Source organism: Rana temporaria, chromosome 2 (genome assembly GCF_905171775.1).
Source record: "Rana temporaria chromosome 2, aRanTem1.1, whole genome shotgun sequence".
Lineage (NCBI taxonomy): Eukaryota > Metazoa > Chordata > Amphibia > Anura > Ranidae > Rana > Rana temporaria.
Genome location: NC_053490.1, coordinates 190,227,408 through 190,242,174, shown reverse-complemented (window position 1 = coordinate 190,242,174; position 14,767 = coordinate 190,227,408). Strand labels below are relative to the sequence as shown.

Genomic DNA, 14,767 nt, shown 5'->3' with positions numbered 1-14,767 from the left:
TCTGAAGTAGCGTTGGGGATAAATTATGACGATCCGGGGTCATATACCAGCGGGACAATATTTTTTTTAATTGTTTTCCTGTGCCAATATGTTAAGTGAACATTTAGAGGTAGCTAACCAAATGTTTTGTTCAGTTAAGTTAACATAGAAAATGGATCATCTTCCTTTCTCCCACTTAGGTATGTTTTTAGAAGGGAGTGGATTCTGTAAGTGATGAATAAAGGACAGATATTTAGACCCTTTTAGAGAGTGGGTCATTTTTACATTTGATTTTAAAGGGAGTTTGATGTAGTAGTGATTGTGTGTGGCCAGTAATGAGATCTTGGAGGAAATGTATCTGAGGAAAACCAAATCTTTCTTTCATAGGTATAGTAAAATGTTAACTAAGTTGAGTTAATGATTTAATAGCGTCCAAAGAAAATATATATATATATCGGGGACCATTGATACGCCGTGACGATCATCGTAGGCAGGGGCAAAAGGAGTGCCAAATATCCCTGACAGTGGTAGGTGAGAACTAAGGTTGCCAGAATATTTATGTCCCATTGTTTAAGAGTATGACGCAAAGAAAGATTGATGAATTTGGCAGGGCTGTGGAGTCGGTAGATAAATGTTTCGACTCCTAAATGTTCTGACAATCTAAATTTAGTAGGAGTCGGTGCATTGTTTGCTGACTCCGACTCCAACTCCAGGTACCCAAAATTTCCTCCGACTCCACAGCCCTGGAATTTGGGTCTTGAGGGTGGGGGTGTCCAAATCATGTGGGCAGAGGGTAGCAAGCCTCTTGAACTAAATGAGTTCAAATAGGGCAATCGTCAATGATATGAAAAGAGGCTAAAGGAGATATTTGGGCTGCTAAGTAGTAGTGTTTGAGATATGAGACTGCTAAGCCACCTGTGGTTTGTTCAAACAGGGAGTCTGATTACAATGTCTCCAAATGAATTGTAACAATTTTTTTCTTTGTAGTCTTGAAAACAGGTAATACTATAAAAAAAAAGTGCCTTAAAGTATTCATACCTCTTGAACTTTTTCAATTTTTTGTCATGTTACTACCAAAAGCATATAAATGTATTTTTCTGTGATAGACAAACACAAAGTGGCACATAATTGTGAAGTGGAAGACAAATTATAAATGGTTTACAAATGCATGCCACACTTTTCAGATATTTGTAAAAAAAAATGGAATTCAGCCCCCCTGATTCTTTTGTAGAACTAACTTTTAGCTGCAATTACAGCTGCAAGTCTTTTTGGGTATGCCTCTACCAGCTCAAGCTCTGTCAGATTGGATGAAGAGCGTCTGTGAACAGCAATTTTTAAGTCTTACCACAGATTCTCAATTGGATTTAGGTCGGACTTTGGGCCATTCTAACACATGAATATGCTTTGATATAAACCAGGGGTCTCCAAACTATGACCCTCCAGTTGTTAAGGAACTACAATTCCTATTATGCCTTGTCATGGCTGTGAATGTCAGTTTTACAATGCCTCAACAGCTGGAGGGCCGTAGTTTAGAGATCCCTGATTTAAACCATTCCATTGTAGCTCTGGCTGTATGTTTAGGGTCGTTGTCCTGCTGGAAGCTGAAACTCCGCCCCAGTCTTTTGCAGACAGGTTTTCGTCGAAGATTGCCCTGTATTTGGTTCCATTCATCTTCCCGTCAACTCTGACCAACTTCCCTGCTGAATAAAAGCATCCCCACAACATGATGCTGCCACCGATATGTTCCACGGTAGGCCTGGTGTATTCAGGGTGATGTGCAGTGTTCTTTTCCACCACACATATCGTTTTACTTTTTAGGCCAGAAAGTTCTTTTTTGGTCTCAAGGGGCTCTTGGCTCTCTCTCTCATTAATTTTCTCCTTGCCCGGCCTGTCAATTTATGTGGATGGCCATGGCCATGTAGGTTTGCAGTTGTGCCATACTCCCCTTTTTTATTTTTTCCATTTTTGGATGATGGATTAAACAGTGCTCTGTAAGATGTTTAAAGCTTAGGATATTTCTTTTCATAACCTAACCCTGCTTTTAAACTTCTCCACAACTTTATCCCTGACCTGTCTGGTTTGTTCCTTGGCTTTCATGATGCTGTTTGTTTACTAAGGTTCTGTAACACACCTATGAAGGTTTCACAGAACAACTAATATTTATGAGATTAAATTACACACAGGTAAACTCTATTTTACTAATTAGATGACTTCTGCAGACAATTGGTTCCACTAGAGGGGTATCAGAGTAGAGGAGACTGAATACAAATCCAAGCCACACTTTTCAGATATTTATTTGTAAAACCATTTATCATTTTCCCTCCACTTCACAATTATGTCCCACTTTGTCTTGGTCTGTCACATAATAGCTCAATAAAATACATTTAAGTTTTTGGCTGTAACATGATAAAATGTGGAAAATTTTGAGGAGTATGAATACTTTTTTCAAGACTAAGTAATTTTAATTGCATGTTTTTTTGCCAAACGAAGAAAGAGAAAGTGATTCCTATGGAGAGGATAGAGGACAAGATGAAAATAAAGGGTAATTGGCTTCATACATTGAATCGAAGGACAAAGTCAGTTTAATACCCAAGTAAAGACTCTAGTCAGGCAAAATGATAATTAGTTTGGAGTTGGGTTACATGTAAGCTAAGATAAGATTAAGGGCCTTAGATTTAGTTTCATTGACACAAGGAGAAAAATTGGCTAAAATCATTTAAGAGGTTAAAGAGATTGGGAAGAGTATTATGAGAAGAAATGCACATCAAGATGTCCTTTTAGCACTTGTTTTTATTTTTTGCTAAATAAATTAAAAAAGCTAATAATTTTGAAAAACAAAAAATGTTTTCATAGTTTGTTATAACATTTTGGAAACGGGTAATTTTTCTCCTTCACCGATGTGCGCTGATAGACTACACTGATTGAGCATTCATTGCACACTGATGAGGAGAAACTGATGGGCAATGATTGAACTGTACTGATAATCCGTGTACATGTCCCTTTTTGAAAAGCAGATTATCATATGATGGCCTCCCAGAACTAGCATTCATTGCATGAATCTATCTATGGTCGCCGCTGCCACCCCCTATTCAGGTGCTCGGCCCCATTTCGGGCGCCAGGCACCTGAATTACAGCGGCGGGGTATTTTTTTTGGAGGCAGCTGATTAGAGCCATAGGCTCTGATAGGCGTCCAAAAAGGTGAACAGTAGGCGCTCGCTGTTCTCTCAGCATTGTGTTAGGAAAGCGAATGAATATTCGCTTTCCTAACACTGAACAGCCTCTCAGCCAATCAGGTGCTCGGGTCTGTTACCTGCCACCTGATAGGTGTCCAATCACAGCTCCTGTTGTTTCAACCAATTGGGCACACTGGCAGCATTTGATGGGCACAGTAGCGGCAATTGATGAGCACACTGGCAGCAATTAAGGGCCACAGTAGCGGCAATTTATGGGTACAGTGGCTGCAATTGATGGGCACAGTGGCCGCGTTTGATGGGCACAATGACGGCAATTGATGGGCACAGTGGCTGCAATTAGTGGGAACAATTATCAACTCCAGACTTGACTATGCAAATGCCCTCTATCTTGGACTCCCAAAGTACCAAATCACTCGTCTGCAAGTCGTTCAAAATACGGCCGCTCGACTTGTGACTGGGAAAAAACCATGGGAATCAATCTCACCTTCACTGAGATCCCTTCATTGGTTGCCAGTAAAAGATAGAATCACTTTCAAAGCTCTCTGTCTAACGCATAAGTGTATTCTGGGAAATGCCCCCCCAATACCCATGCGAAAAACTAAAAGCTCACAACACCAATCGCATTCTGCGATCCACCAATCAAAATCTACTCCAGATACCCAAAATAAGATACAAGTCCAAAGGAGAACGAAAATTCGGGGTCCAAGGACCCAGACTATGGAACGCTCTACCAACCAGTATCCGGCTGGAGGTAAACCACCTGGCATTCAGGAGAAAGATCAAAACCTATCTTTTCTGAGAGCCCAGGGAATGGACACCAAGAGCCCAGAGGCGATTCAGTTCGCATGTGCTGCGCTATATAAGTTTCTCACTCACTCACCCAATACAAATCCCTGATCTTCCTTTTTCTCCAGCACCATGGCAAATAACAATGGGGACAGTGGGCATCCCTGCCTAGTTCCATTCTGTATCTCAAAATAATCCCATAGTCTACCATTAACTTTAACCCTTGCTCTAGGATCTTCATACAGTGCCGTCACCCATCCCATCATCCGCTCTCTCAGACCCATCTCCCTCCAAACTCTGACCATAAAATCCCACCCCACCCTATCGAATGCTTTTTCAGCATCCATTGAAACTATTACACTCAGGGTCTGGTTCAGTGAAGTCCATTATGCATCCAATGCAATACATGCAGGGCCCGAACAGTATTATCTCTAGCCTCTCAGCCCTTCATAAACCCTGTTTGGTCTGAGTGAATCAATTTAACTATATGTTCTTGTAACCTTAGGACCAGAATTTTAGCCAGGAGCTTAGTGTTAGAGTTAAGGAGAGAGATAGGTCTGTAGCTGGCACAGCACTGGGGGTCCTTCCCCATCATCGGGAGAACTGTCACATAAGTCAACAGTGCCTCCAAAGGCAATGGGTTAAAGACCGAGATGGAATTAAGGTAACTGCAAAGAGGAACCAACAGGATTGAGGAAAACTTTTTATAATACATATTTGTGAAACCATCAGGTCCCGGGCTTTTACCTAATGGCAAAGCCGCAACCGCTCCGCCCAGCTCTTCAATGGAGATTGCTTTTTCCATTTCCTCCAAGGCCGCAGATGGAGCCCTGAGGCCTCGAGATACTCCCGAATTCCATCTAAACATCCACCCTCTTCGACCCCCACAGGAACTGAGTCTATGTTATATAGACAGGCATTAAAAGCGATGAAACTAAGCTGCTATTGCTCGGGAGCCCACTATCTGCTTATCGCCTGTCTTTATAGTGTGAACATGGTGTGAATCCTGTTGTTTCTTTAGTTGTCTAGCCAATAGTCTCCCACCCTTATTCCCCTGTTCATAGAATCGGTGGGCAAAATATCTGTGTTTATTTTGAACTTTTCGATCGAGAAGCTGTTTTAAGTCTGCCTGCTGTTTCTCCAGTCTCTGCGTGTCCCCGGGTTTTAAATGGGCCTTATGTTTACCGTATTTATCGCGGTATAGCTCGCTCCCACGTATACCGCGCACCCCTAAAGTTGCCCCCGAAATTCCTGTAAAAAAAAGTTATATGATTTTATTACTTACAGTTTTGGTGTCTTCCCAGCGTCCATTGTCCGGTCCGGCGTCCGTCTGCGGCCTCGGTGGTGTCCTCCCGGCTTCTCCAGCGCGCGCCTCAAGTCGAGTCCCCGCTTCCCGCGCTCAGTTCGAACGCCTCCGCCGACATATACCGAGTGCAGTACACTCGGGTACATTCGGCAAGGCTGGGCTTCGCTCGCGCTCACGCTCTGTGACGTTTATGCGTGAGCACGAGCGAAGCAGAGCCTAGCCGAATGTACCCGAGTGTACTGCACCCGGTATATGTCGGCGCAGGAATTCAAACTGAGCGTGGGAAGTGGCTATCGGCGTATATCGCGCACCCACGATTTTCCCCTTATTTTAAGGGGGAAAAAGTGCGCGATATACGCAGAAAAATACGGTAATTTCAAGTTCATGTATTTCCCCTGAGAGCATGACCATTTCCTTCTGTCTCTCTTTTTTAATAAGTGAACTCATTAAAATCAACTCCACTCTGACCGCCTTGTGGGCTTCCCATACCACTTGGTCAGACACCTCCTCTGATATATTGGTCTCAAAGTATAGTGCTAGTGTGCGGGACAAGGATTCCACATTCTGTTTATCATCCAAAATAGATTCATTCGTTCGCCATGTTCTTTCCAGGCTCCCAATTAATGCCGGACATAGCGTTAAACTTATTGGAGCATGGTCTGACATAGTGATTGATTTAATAGTTGATGAATTTACATAATTCAGATAATATTGATCGATTATAAACAACATATCGATCCCTGAATATACATACGGACACAGCTGATCACAGATTGTGGTAAAGGGCCAATCACGTGATCAGCTGTGTCCAATGACAGCTGATCATGATGTAAACACACTTGTCGTTTATTGTAATTTCTTTCCTCACGCTGTCACAGCATGAGCAGAGGAGAGAGACGGTAACTGGCTAGTGTGAAAGGGAACACCTGCACTGATTGTCAGCATCCTAATGATCAGTGCAGCCCCAACACTGCCCACGAATGATGCCAATCCGTTCTGTCTATTAGTGCCCATCAGTGGCGCCACATCAGTGCATCCTATCATTGAAGCCTCATCAATGCAGCCTCAACAGTGCAGCCTATCACTGAAGCTCCACCAGTGCAGCCTATGTTTGAAGCCTCATCAGTGCACACTGTAACGGTATCGGTATGATATCCCCGTCAAGCATTCCCTCCTCTCCATACAAGAACATCACAGGATTCCCCACACATGAGTCAAGACTGGATGCTGGAACCAAGACACTTTATTGACACAAAAACTCAGCTTATATGTGGTTACAGCCTGTTAGGAACGCCCCCCTCACACAGTGGGGTTTCCCATACAGATTATAGGAGACAAGTCGGAGCCGACCATGCAGACACGTTTCTTTAGATAAAGACATCACTGGAGTTAATTACTACACTGAAGCAATCAGAATAATTAACATACTACTTCTCTAATCATTTAGCCTGATGATACAATACACATCTTTTAAGGGTAAACACAGATCTTCTTTACACAACACAATAGATCAATTAACGTTTAGAATAGTGAGGGGACATTAGCACGTCAATAACCTGTCAGAGGAATGAATCACACATGAAATTCCTTTCTACCTCTACCCATGGCTAGCAGGGAGCAGTACACTGAGACATATAGGCAAATGTATCACAATGGCCCCCCTTTTGCTCCCTGCTCCGGCAAATCTGGTTGGACCTTCCCTGGTCCAGTAGGGTTGACGGGTTCAGAGCTTTTAGTCCGAGGTTAACTCCGTTTGGCATGACTGACCTCCCTTGACAACTGCTTCAGACTCAGGTATGTCACCGGGTCGTCAGATCACACGCCGGTCAGTCCCCAAGTCTTTGTGCGATCTGCAAAGTCACCAGAAGTCAGTGTGAAGACAGCGAATGGGTCTGTGCGCCGCCGTCTAGGTGTCCCGCTATGGGAGGGGGCAGGTTATGGCTCTGAAGTGACAATCACAGGAGATTCATAAAAAGGAAAAGTTATATTTGTTGTAGCACTGGTGCTCAGAGTCCGGGGGGGGGGGGAGAGAGGGGACTCAGAGCCCCATAAGGTCAGCCACCCCCTGCTCCCTCCGCAGCCGCCGGTTCTCCTCTTGGAGCTTCTCCAGCTCCATCTCCAGTTCATGGAGCCTGGGGGGGTCAGCCTGCTGTGACCTCAGGTGGTTGTTCTCCTCCTCCATGCGGCTTATGCACTCCTCCAGCTCTATGTACTCACGGATCAGATCCTGCTTGCTCATGTCCTGCAGGCTCTCCACGTGGTCCTTCATCATCAGGAACTGGGTGGTGGTGTAAGGGGCCACCGGTGGGCCCTTGGCGAACATCTCGGCCCGCATCTGGGACGCCCGCTGCGACTCCCTCTCCTCCAGTCGCTTCTTCTCCTCCCAGGTCCGCTGGTTATATGACTTCCAGGACCTCTTCTTCTTGAAGGATGGCCGGCGGTGCCTCTTTCTGCCCAGCTCCCTCCAGGGCCCCTCCGGCTCAGGGCTGGAGCCCATGACCAGCTGACAATGGTGTTCCCTGTTGTCCGTAATAGCAGATTGTACCATGAGGGCTTCGTAAGGGGTGCCCAATGGTTCTTCCCGACCCCGCTCCTGGGGATCCCAAGCCGAGTCTACACAATGGGCTGCTGCTGGTGGGCGGTACCCAGGTTGAGACCAATTTGACCTGGTGTTGTCATTCATGGGGCAATTCTGCTTGAAGTGACCCAACTGTTTGCACCGGAAGCAGCGTTGTTCGTTGTCCTCCTGGCGTGGATAGCGAGGGCTAGATGTCACCGGTCTGTTAGGAGGTTGGTATCTAGCAGCTGGTGGGTGTGAGGGCGCCGTTGGTCGTGGAGGTTGTACCCGTGGTGTGACCTGGTTTGTCTTGCGAGTATCCGCATATTCATCCGCCAACTTCGCGGCCTCTGGTAGAGTCATGGGCCTGCGATCTCTCACCCAGTCTTTGACGTCCGTCTGGATGTGATTGTAAAATTGCTCCAGGAGCATTAGTTGCAAAATGTCCTCTGCGGTGGTGGCCTGGCTGCTGTTAACCCAGTTAGAGGCCGACAGGGACAGCTGGCATGCCCATTCTGCGTAAGAGTCTTTCGTGGTTTTGCGTGAGTCCCTGAACTTCTGTCGGTGGGACTCTGGGGTTAGTGCATAACGAGCCAGGAGCACTTCTTTAACCCGGGCGTAGCTATGGATATCCTGATCTGGCACGGTCCGGAAAGCATCAGAAGCTTTGCCTGACAGTTTGCCTGACAATATTGCAACCCACTCTCTTCTAGCTATTCGGTGCAGGTTACATTGTCGCTCAAAATCCGCCAGGTAGTTATCAATTTCACAGTCCTTTTCATCAAAAGCTTTAAAAGCGCTAAACGGAATCTTCCTTGCGTCTGCTGTGCTGTACTCACTGTTCGGAGAAGGTGCGGCTGCTTGTTGGACTGCTGCCAGTTTTAACTGTAGTTCTGCGTCCCTTATTTGTTTATCCTTCTGTAGTTCTGCGTCCCTTATTTCTTTAGCCTCCTGTAGCTCTGCGTCTCTTATTTCTTTAGCCTCCTGTAGCTCTGCGTCTCTTATTTCTTTAGCCTCCTGTAGTTCTGCGTCCCTTATTTGTTTAGCCTTCTGTAGTTCTGTGTCTCTTATTTGTTTAGCCTTCTGTAGCTCTGCGTCTCTTATTTGTTTAGCCTCCTGTAGCTCTGCGTCCCTTATTTGTTTAGCCTCCTCCGCTAACAGGTCCATCACTTTCAGCACCACATCCGGCGTTGGGTTCGGGCCGAACCACGCTAGCTTCTCTCTCATTAGCTTGTTGGCTGGCGATTCCTCCTCCTGAATCACTGGTGTATCCATCTCTTGTACTGCTGGCGTTGCTGCAATCCCATCCTCCTGGTCTATCTCCATTGATTCCGCTATGATGACCCGCTTGGTTTTGTTGCTAGCAATCCTTCCAGTAGTTCTTCCAGTGTCTGCTTGGAATCCGGGTGTGAAGGAGAGTAGAAGGGAAGATCCCGCTGCTGCCAACCAATTTGTGACGGTATCGGTATGATATCCCCGTCAAGCATTCCCTCCTCTCCATACAAGAACATCACAGGATTCCCCACACATGAGTCAAGACTGGATGCTGGAACCAAGACACTTTATTGACACAAAAACTCAGCTTATATGTGGTTACAGCCTGTTAGGAACGCCCGCCTCACACAGTGGGGTTTCCCATACAGATTATAGGAGACAAGTCGGAGCCGACCATGCAGACACGTTTCTTTAGATAAAGACATCACTGGAGTTAATTACTACACTGAAGCAATCAGAATAATTAACATACTACTTCTCTAATCATTTAGCCTGATGATACAATACACATCTTTTAAGGGTAAACACAGATCTTCTTTACACAACACAATAGATCAATTAACCTTTAGAATAGTGAGGGGACATTAGCACGTCAATAACCTGTCAGAGGAATGAATCACACATGAAATTCCTTTCTACCTCTACCCATGGCTAGCAGGGAGCAGTACACTGAGACATATAGGCAAATGTATCACACACACCATTGTAGCTTCATCAGTGTTGCATCATCAGTGCAGCCTATCACTGAAGCCCCACCAGTGCCGCCTCTTCAGTGCACACCAATTCCGCCTCATCAGCGCAGCCTATCATTGAAGCCTCATCAGTGCACACCAGTGCAGCCTCATCAGTGCCGCCTCATCAGTGCAGCCTATCATTGAAGCCCCAATAGTACCACCTCATCAATGGAAGCCAGTGCCTTCTCATCAGTGCAGCCTATCATTGAAGCCTCATCCGTACACACCAGTGCAACCCCACCATCAGTACACATCAGTGCTGCCTCATCAGTGCAGCCTATCACTAAAGCCCCACCAGTGCCGCCTTATCAGTGCACATCAATGCTGCCTATCATTGAAGCCTCATTAGTGCACACAAGTGCAGCTCCACCAGTGCCGCCTCATCAGTGCAGCCTATCATTGAAGCCCCACCAGTGCCATATCATCGGTGCAGCCTATCATTGAAGCCCCACCAGTGCCACCTCATCAGTGCAGCCAATCACTGTAGCCCCACCAGTGCCACCTCATCGTTGCACACCAGCGCCGCCTCATCGGTGCACACCAGCGCCGCCTCATTGGTGCACACCAGTGCCGCCTCATCAGAGTACACCAGTGCAGCCTCATCAGTTTACACCAGTGCAGCCTATAATTGAAGCCCAACCAGTGCCACCTCATCAGTGCCGCCTATCTTTGAAGCCCCACCAGTGCTGCCTCATATGTGCAGCCTATCATTGAAGCCCTACCACCTCACCAGTGCCACCTCATCAGTGCACACCAGTGCCGCCTCATCAGTGCACACCAGTGCAGCCTATCATTGGAGCCCCACCAGTTCCGCCTCATCAGTGCAGCCTATCATTGAAGTCCCACCAGTGCCACCTCATCAGTGCACACCAGTGCAGCCTATCATTGGAGCCCCACCAGTGCCACCTCATCAGTGCAGCCTATCATTGAAGCCCCACCAGTGCTGCCTCATCAGTGCAGCCTATCATTGAAGCCCCACCGGTGCTGCCTCATTAGTGCAGCCTATCATTGAATACCCACCAGTGCCGCCTCATCGTTGCACCCCAGTGCCTCCTCATCGGTACACACCAGTGCCGCCTCATCGGTGCACACCAGTGCCGCCTCATCAGTGCAGCCTACCATTGAAGTCAAACCAGTGCTGCCTCATCAGTGCAGCCTATAATTGAAGCCCTACCAGTGCCCCCTCATCAGTGCACACCAATGCCGCCTCATCAGTGCAGCCTATCATTGGAGCCCCACCAGTGCCACCTCATCAGTGCAAACCAGTGCTGCCTCATCAGTGCACACCAGTGCAGCCTATTATTGGAGCCCCACCAGTGCCACCTCATCAGTTCAGCCTATCATTGGAGCCCCACCAGTGCTGCCTCATCAGTGCAGCCTTTAATCACTTCCAGACCGACTGCCGTTGTTTTACGTCACTACTTTGAAGAGGAATACCGTTATTATGGTAGCAGCTAGCTACCATAACCCCAGTATCCTCTTCAAGAGAGGGTGGTCCGGTATAAGAAGAAAAAAGTGGTCTCTGCGGTGGATTAGCCGCAAGATCACATTTATCTCCGGTGCCCTCCATCGCTTACTGGAGCCATTGGTAGCAGCGGGGTGATTGGCTTCTTGCCCCTGTTAGGTATGGAGACGAGTGAGGGGAAGATGGCCCCCACACGTCTCCATATTATTGCAGTTCAGAAGTGATGTCAAAACGTCACTTTTGCCCATAGCTCTTAAAGAGACATTTCTTAACCACTTGGGATCCGCCTGCCGTCAATTGACGGCTACAGTGCGGATCCCAATCGCCAAGCTGCCGTCAATTGACGTCCGCCCCTTAGGGCGGTCCCCGCCCGCGCTCCAGAGCGCGCTGCGGGGAAAATCTGTGTTGGCCGTGTCCCTCGGACACAGCCAATTACAGATCGCCGCGAACGGCCAATCAGAGTGGCCGTTCGCGATGCGATCTGTGCGGCCAATGAGAGATGATCTCATATGTAAACATATGAGATCATCTCTCATTGCCGTTTTACACAGAGACAGCAATGCTGTCTCTGGAGAGGAGACCGATCTGTGTCTCTTGTACATAGAGACACAGATCGGTCACCCCCCCAGTCACCCCCCCCTCCACCTACAGTTAGAACACTATATAGGACACACATTTAACCCCTTCCTCACCCCCTAGTGTTAACCCCTTCAATGCCAGTCACATTTATACTGTAATTAGTGCATATTTATAGCACTGATCGCAGTATAAATGTGAATGGCGCCAAAAATGTGTCAAAAGTGTCCGATGTGTCCGCCATAACGTCGCAGTCCCAATAAAAATCGCAGATCGCCGCCATTTCTAGTAAAAAAAAATAATTAAAAAATAATAATTCTGTCCCCTATTTTGTAAGCGCTATAACTTTTGCGCAAACCAGTCGCTTATTGCGATTTTTTTTTTTTTTTTTTACCAAAAATATGTAGAAGAATACGTATCGGCCTAAACTGAGAAAAAAAAATGTTTTTTTTTTTTTAAATTGGGATATTTATTATAGCAAGAAGTAAAAAATATTGTATTTTTTTCAAAATTGTCTCACTTTTTTGTTTATAGCGCAAAAAATAAAAACCGCACAGGCGATCAAATACCACCAAAAGAAAGCTCTACTTGTGGGGAAAAAAGGACGTCAATTTTGTTTGGGAGCCACGTCGCACGACCGCGCAATTGTTAGTTAAAGCGATGCAGTGCCGAAAGCTGAAATTTCACCTGGGCAGGAGGGGGGTATATGTGCCCAGTAAGCAAGTGGTTAAAATTACATAAAAAAAGTTTTTATTGCATTTTAGTGTAAATATGAGATCTAAGGTCTTTTGGACCCCAGATCTCATATTTAGGAGGTCCTGTCATACTTTTTTCCTATTTCAAGGGATGTTTACATTCCTTGTAATAGGATTAAAAGTGTTTTTTTTTAAAAGAACAGTGTGAAAATTTAAAATAAAAGGTAAAATAAATAAGAAAAAAAAAAATGTAAACACGCCCTGTCCCACTGAGCTCACGTGCAGAAATGAACACATACATGAGCAGCGCCCGCATATGAAAACGGTGTTCAAACCACACATGTGACGTATCGCCGCGATCGTTCGAGTGAGAGCAATAATTCTAGCCCTAGACCTCCTCTGTAACTCAAAACATGCAACCTGTAGAATTCTTTAAATGTCGCCTATGGAGATTTTTAAGGGTAAAAGTTTGTCGCCATTCCACGAGCGGGCGTATCTTTGAAGCGTGACATGTTAGGTATCAATTTGCTCGGCGTAACATCATCTTTCGCAATATAAAAAAAATTGGGCTAACTGTTGTCCTATTTTTTTATTAAAAATTACCTGTTTGAAATTTTTATATATATAAGAAAAACTTTTTTTTGTTTTTTCAATTTTCAGTTTTCTTTTGTTTAGCAAGAAATAAAAATCCCGGGGGACTAAATACCACCAATAGAAAGCTCTATTTGTGTGAAAGAAAATGATAGAAATGTTATATGGGTACAGTATTGCATGATTCCGCAAATGTCATTCAAAATGTGACAGCGCTGAAATATATAAATTGATCGGGGTAAAAGTGCCTAGTAGGCAAGTTGGTGTGGGCAAGACAAGCATAACGTGTGGTATAATCCTTTACCGTGCGTTATTACAATGCAATAGTGCGACTCCAGCGCCAGCCTGATATCTGTGGTAGTGTCAATGTGTAATGTAAGCGGGCAGCTTCAGTCAGTAATAGCGCAAGGAAGGATCCCAGCATTTACCGCCACACCGCTCTACACTACGGCGAAAGAGAGCGCCTCAGATAACCTTTCATCTACAGCAGCGGCTCTTTATATAACCCCGAGGTGTGCGGGACCCCGCCTACTCTTCTCACGGCCCTTCCCCAATCAATGTGAGCGGCTCTCGGAAGGCGGAAGATGGCGTTCCTGCAGAGTCTGGGGCTCCCCTGGAAGGTGACACTGTAAGTAGCTTTCTATTGGTGGAGCGGAAGTGACATAATGACAGCGCTAGCTTAGGAGAGCTCAGGACTGGATGAGTTCAGTGTGTGGTTCCTGGCAGAGCGTTTATTAGGAAGGTGTAATAAATAAGTCAGCTATGACTTCCAGCTCCGTGTCCTATAAGTATGGATGTGTATGAGGAGCAGTGCTCAGCCATGAACAGTGTACTCTGTGTTTATTTCCGGGTATAGTCCTCCTTCACACTGACAGCACATTATAGTTGCCAACATTTGATAGACACTCCTCTATGGATAAACACAGCAGTCTTCTATGGTGGGATTCACTTTACCTGTATTTGGTCACATTCAGTTCTGCTACAGTAAAGCCTCTTTCACATTGAGGCGTTAGCGGTGAGGTTTTAACCCCCGCTAGCGGCCGAAAAAGGGTTAATACGCCCGCGTTGATTTCAATGGGAAGGCGCGGTATAGGAGCGGTGAACACACCACTCCTATACCGCGGTAAAGATGCGGCTAGCAGGACTTTTGGAGCACTCCTGCTAGCGCACCACTTCAATGTGAAAGCCTTCGGGCTTTCACATTGAACACTACAGGGCAGGTTTTTTCATGCGGTATAGCAGCGCTATTTTTAGCGATGTACCGCATGAAAACCGCCTCAATGTGAAAGGGGCCTAAGGCTCCATTCACACCTGTGTGCCATACTAATGCTGTTTTCTTGGCACGTTTTTCATGCGGCAGCCTAGGGTAGCCCATTCACCTACACACGGCTGGTGCGCCCAAAAGAAGTTACCACACTTTTCAGATGGTGAGCTTCGCACATTTGTCTCATGACAAAATGCACATTTCCTAGATGCATGTGGGGTGTCGTTGACAATTGCTGGCACCACAAGCACAACACGTGTTCTGGGAACATGCAGGTGAGAAAACAGGTGAGTGTACCCCATTTACACAGCAATATATCTGTAATGAAGGAAACACATTTTAAAG

The 14,767-nt window shown here is 46.1% G+C and overlaps 1 protein-coding gene across 1 annotated transcript in view; it reads left to right on the top strand.

Annotated features, from left to right (window-relative positions):
* The first annotated feature begins 13,645 nt into the window (after positions 1 to 13,645).
* Positions 13,646 to 14,767, top strand: part of CLYBL (citramalyl-CoA lyase) — a 491,289-nt gene continuing 490,167 nt past the window's right edge. The window contains exon 1 of the mRNA XM_040336168.1: positions 13,646 to 13,786. Coding sequence (XP_040192102.1) covers positions 13,743 to 13,786 — 44 coding nt within the window. The 5' untranslated portion in view covers positions 13,646 to 13,742. The remainder of the gene's footprint in view (positions 13,787 to 14,767) is intronic.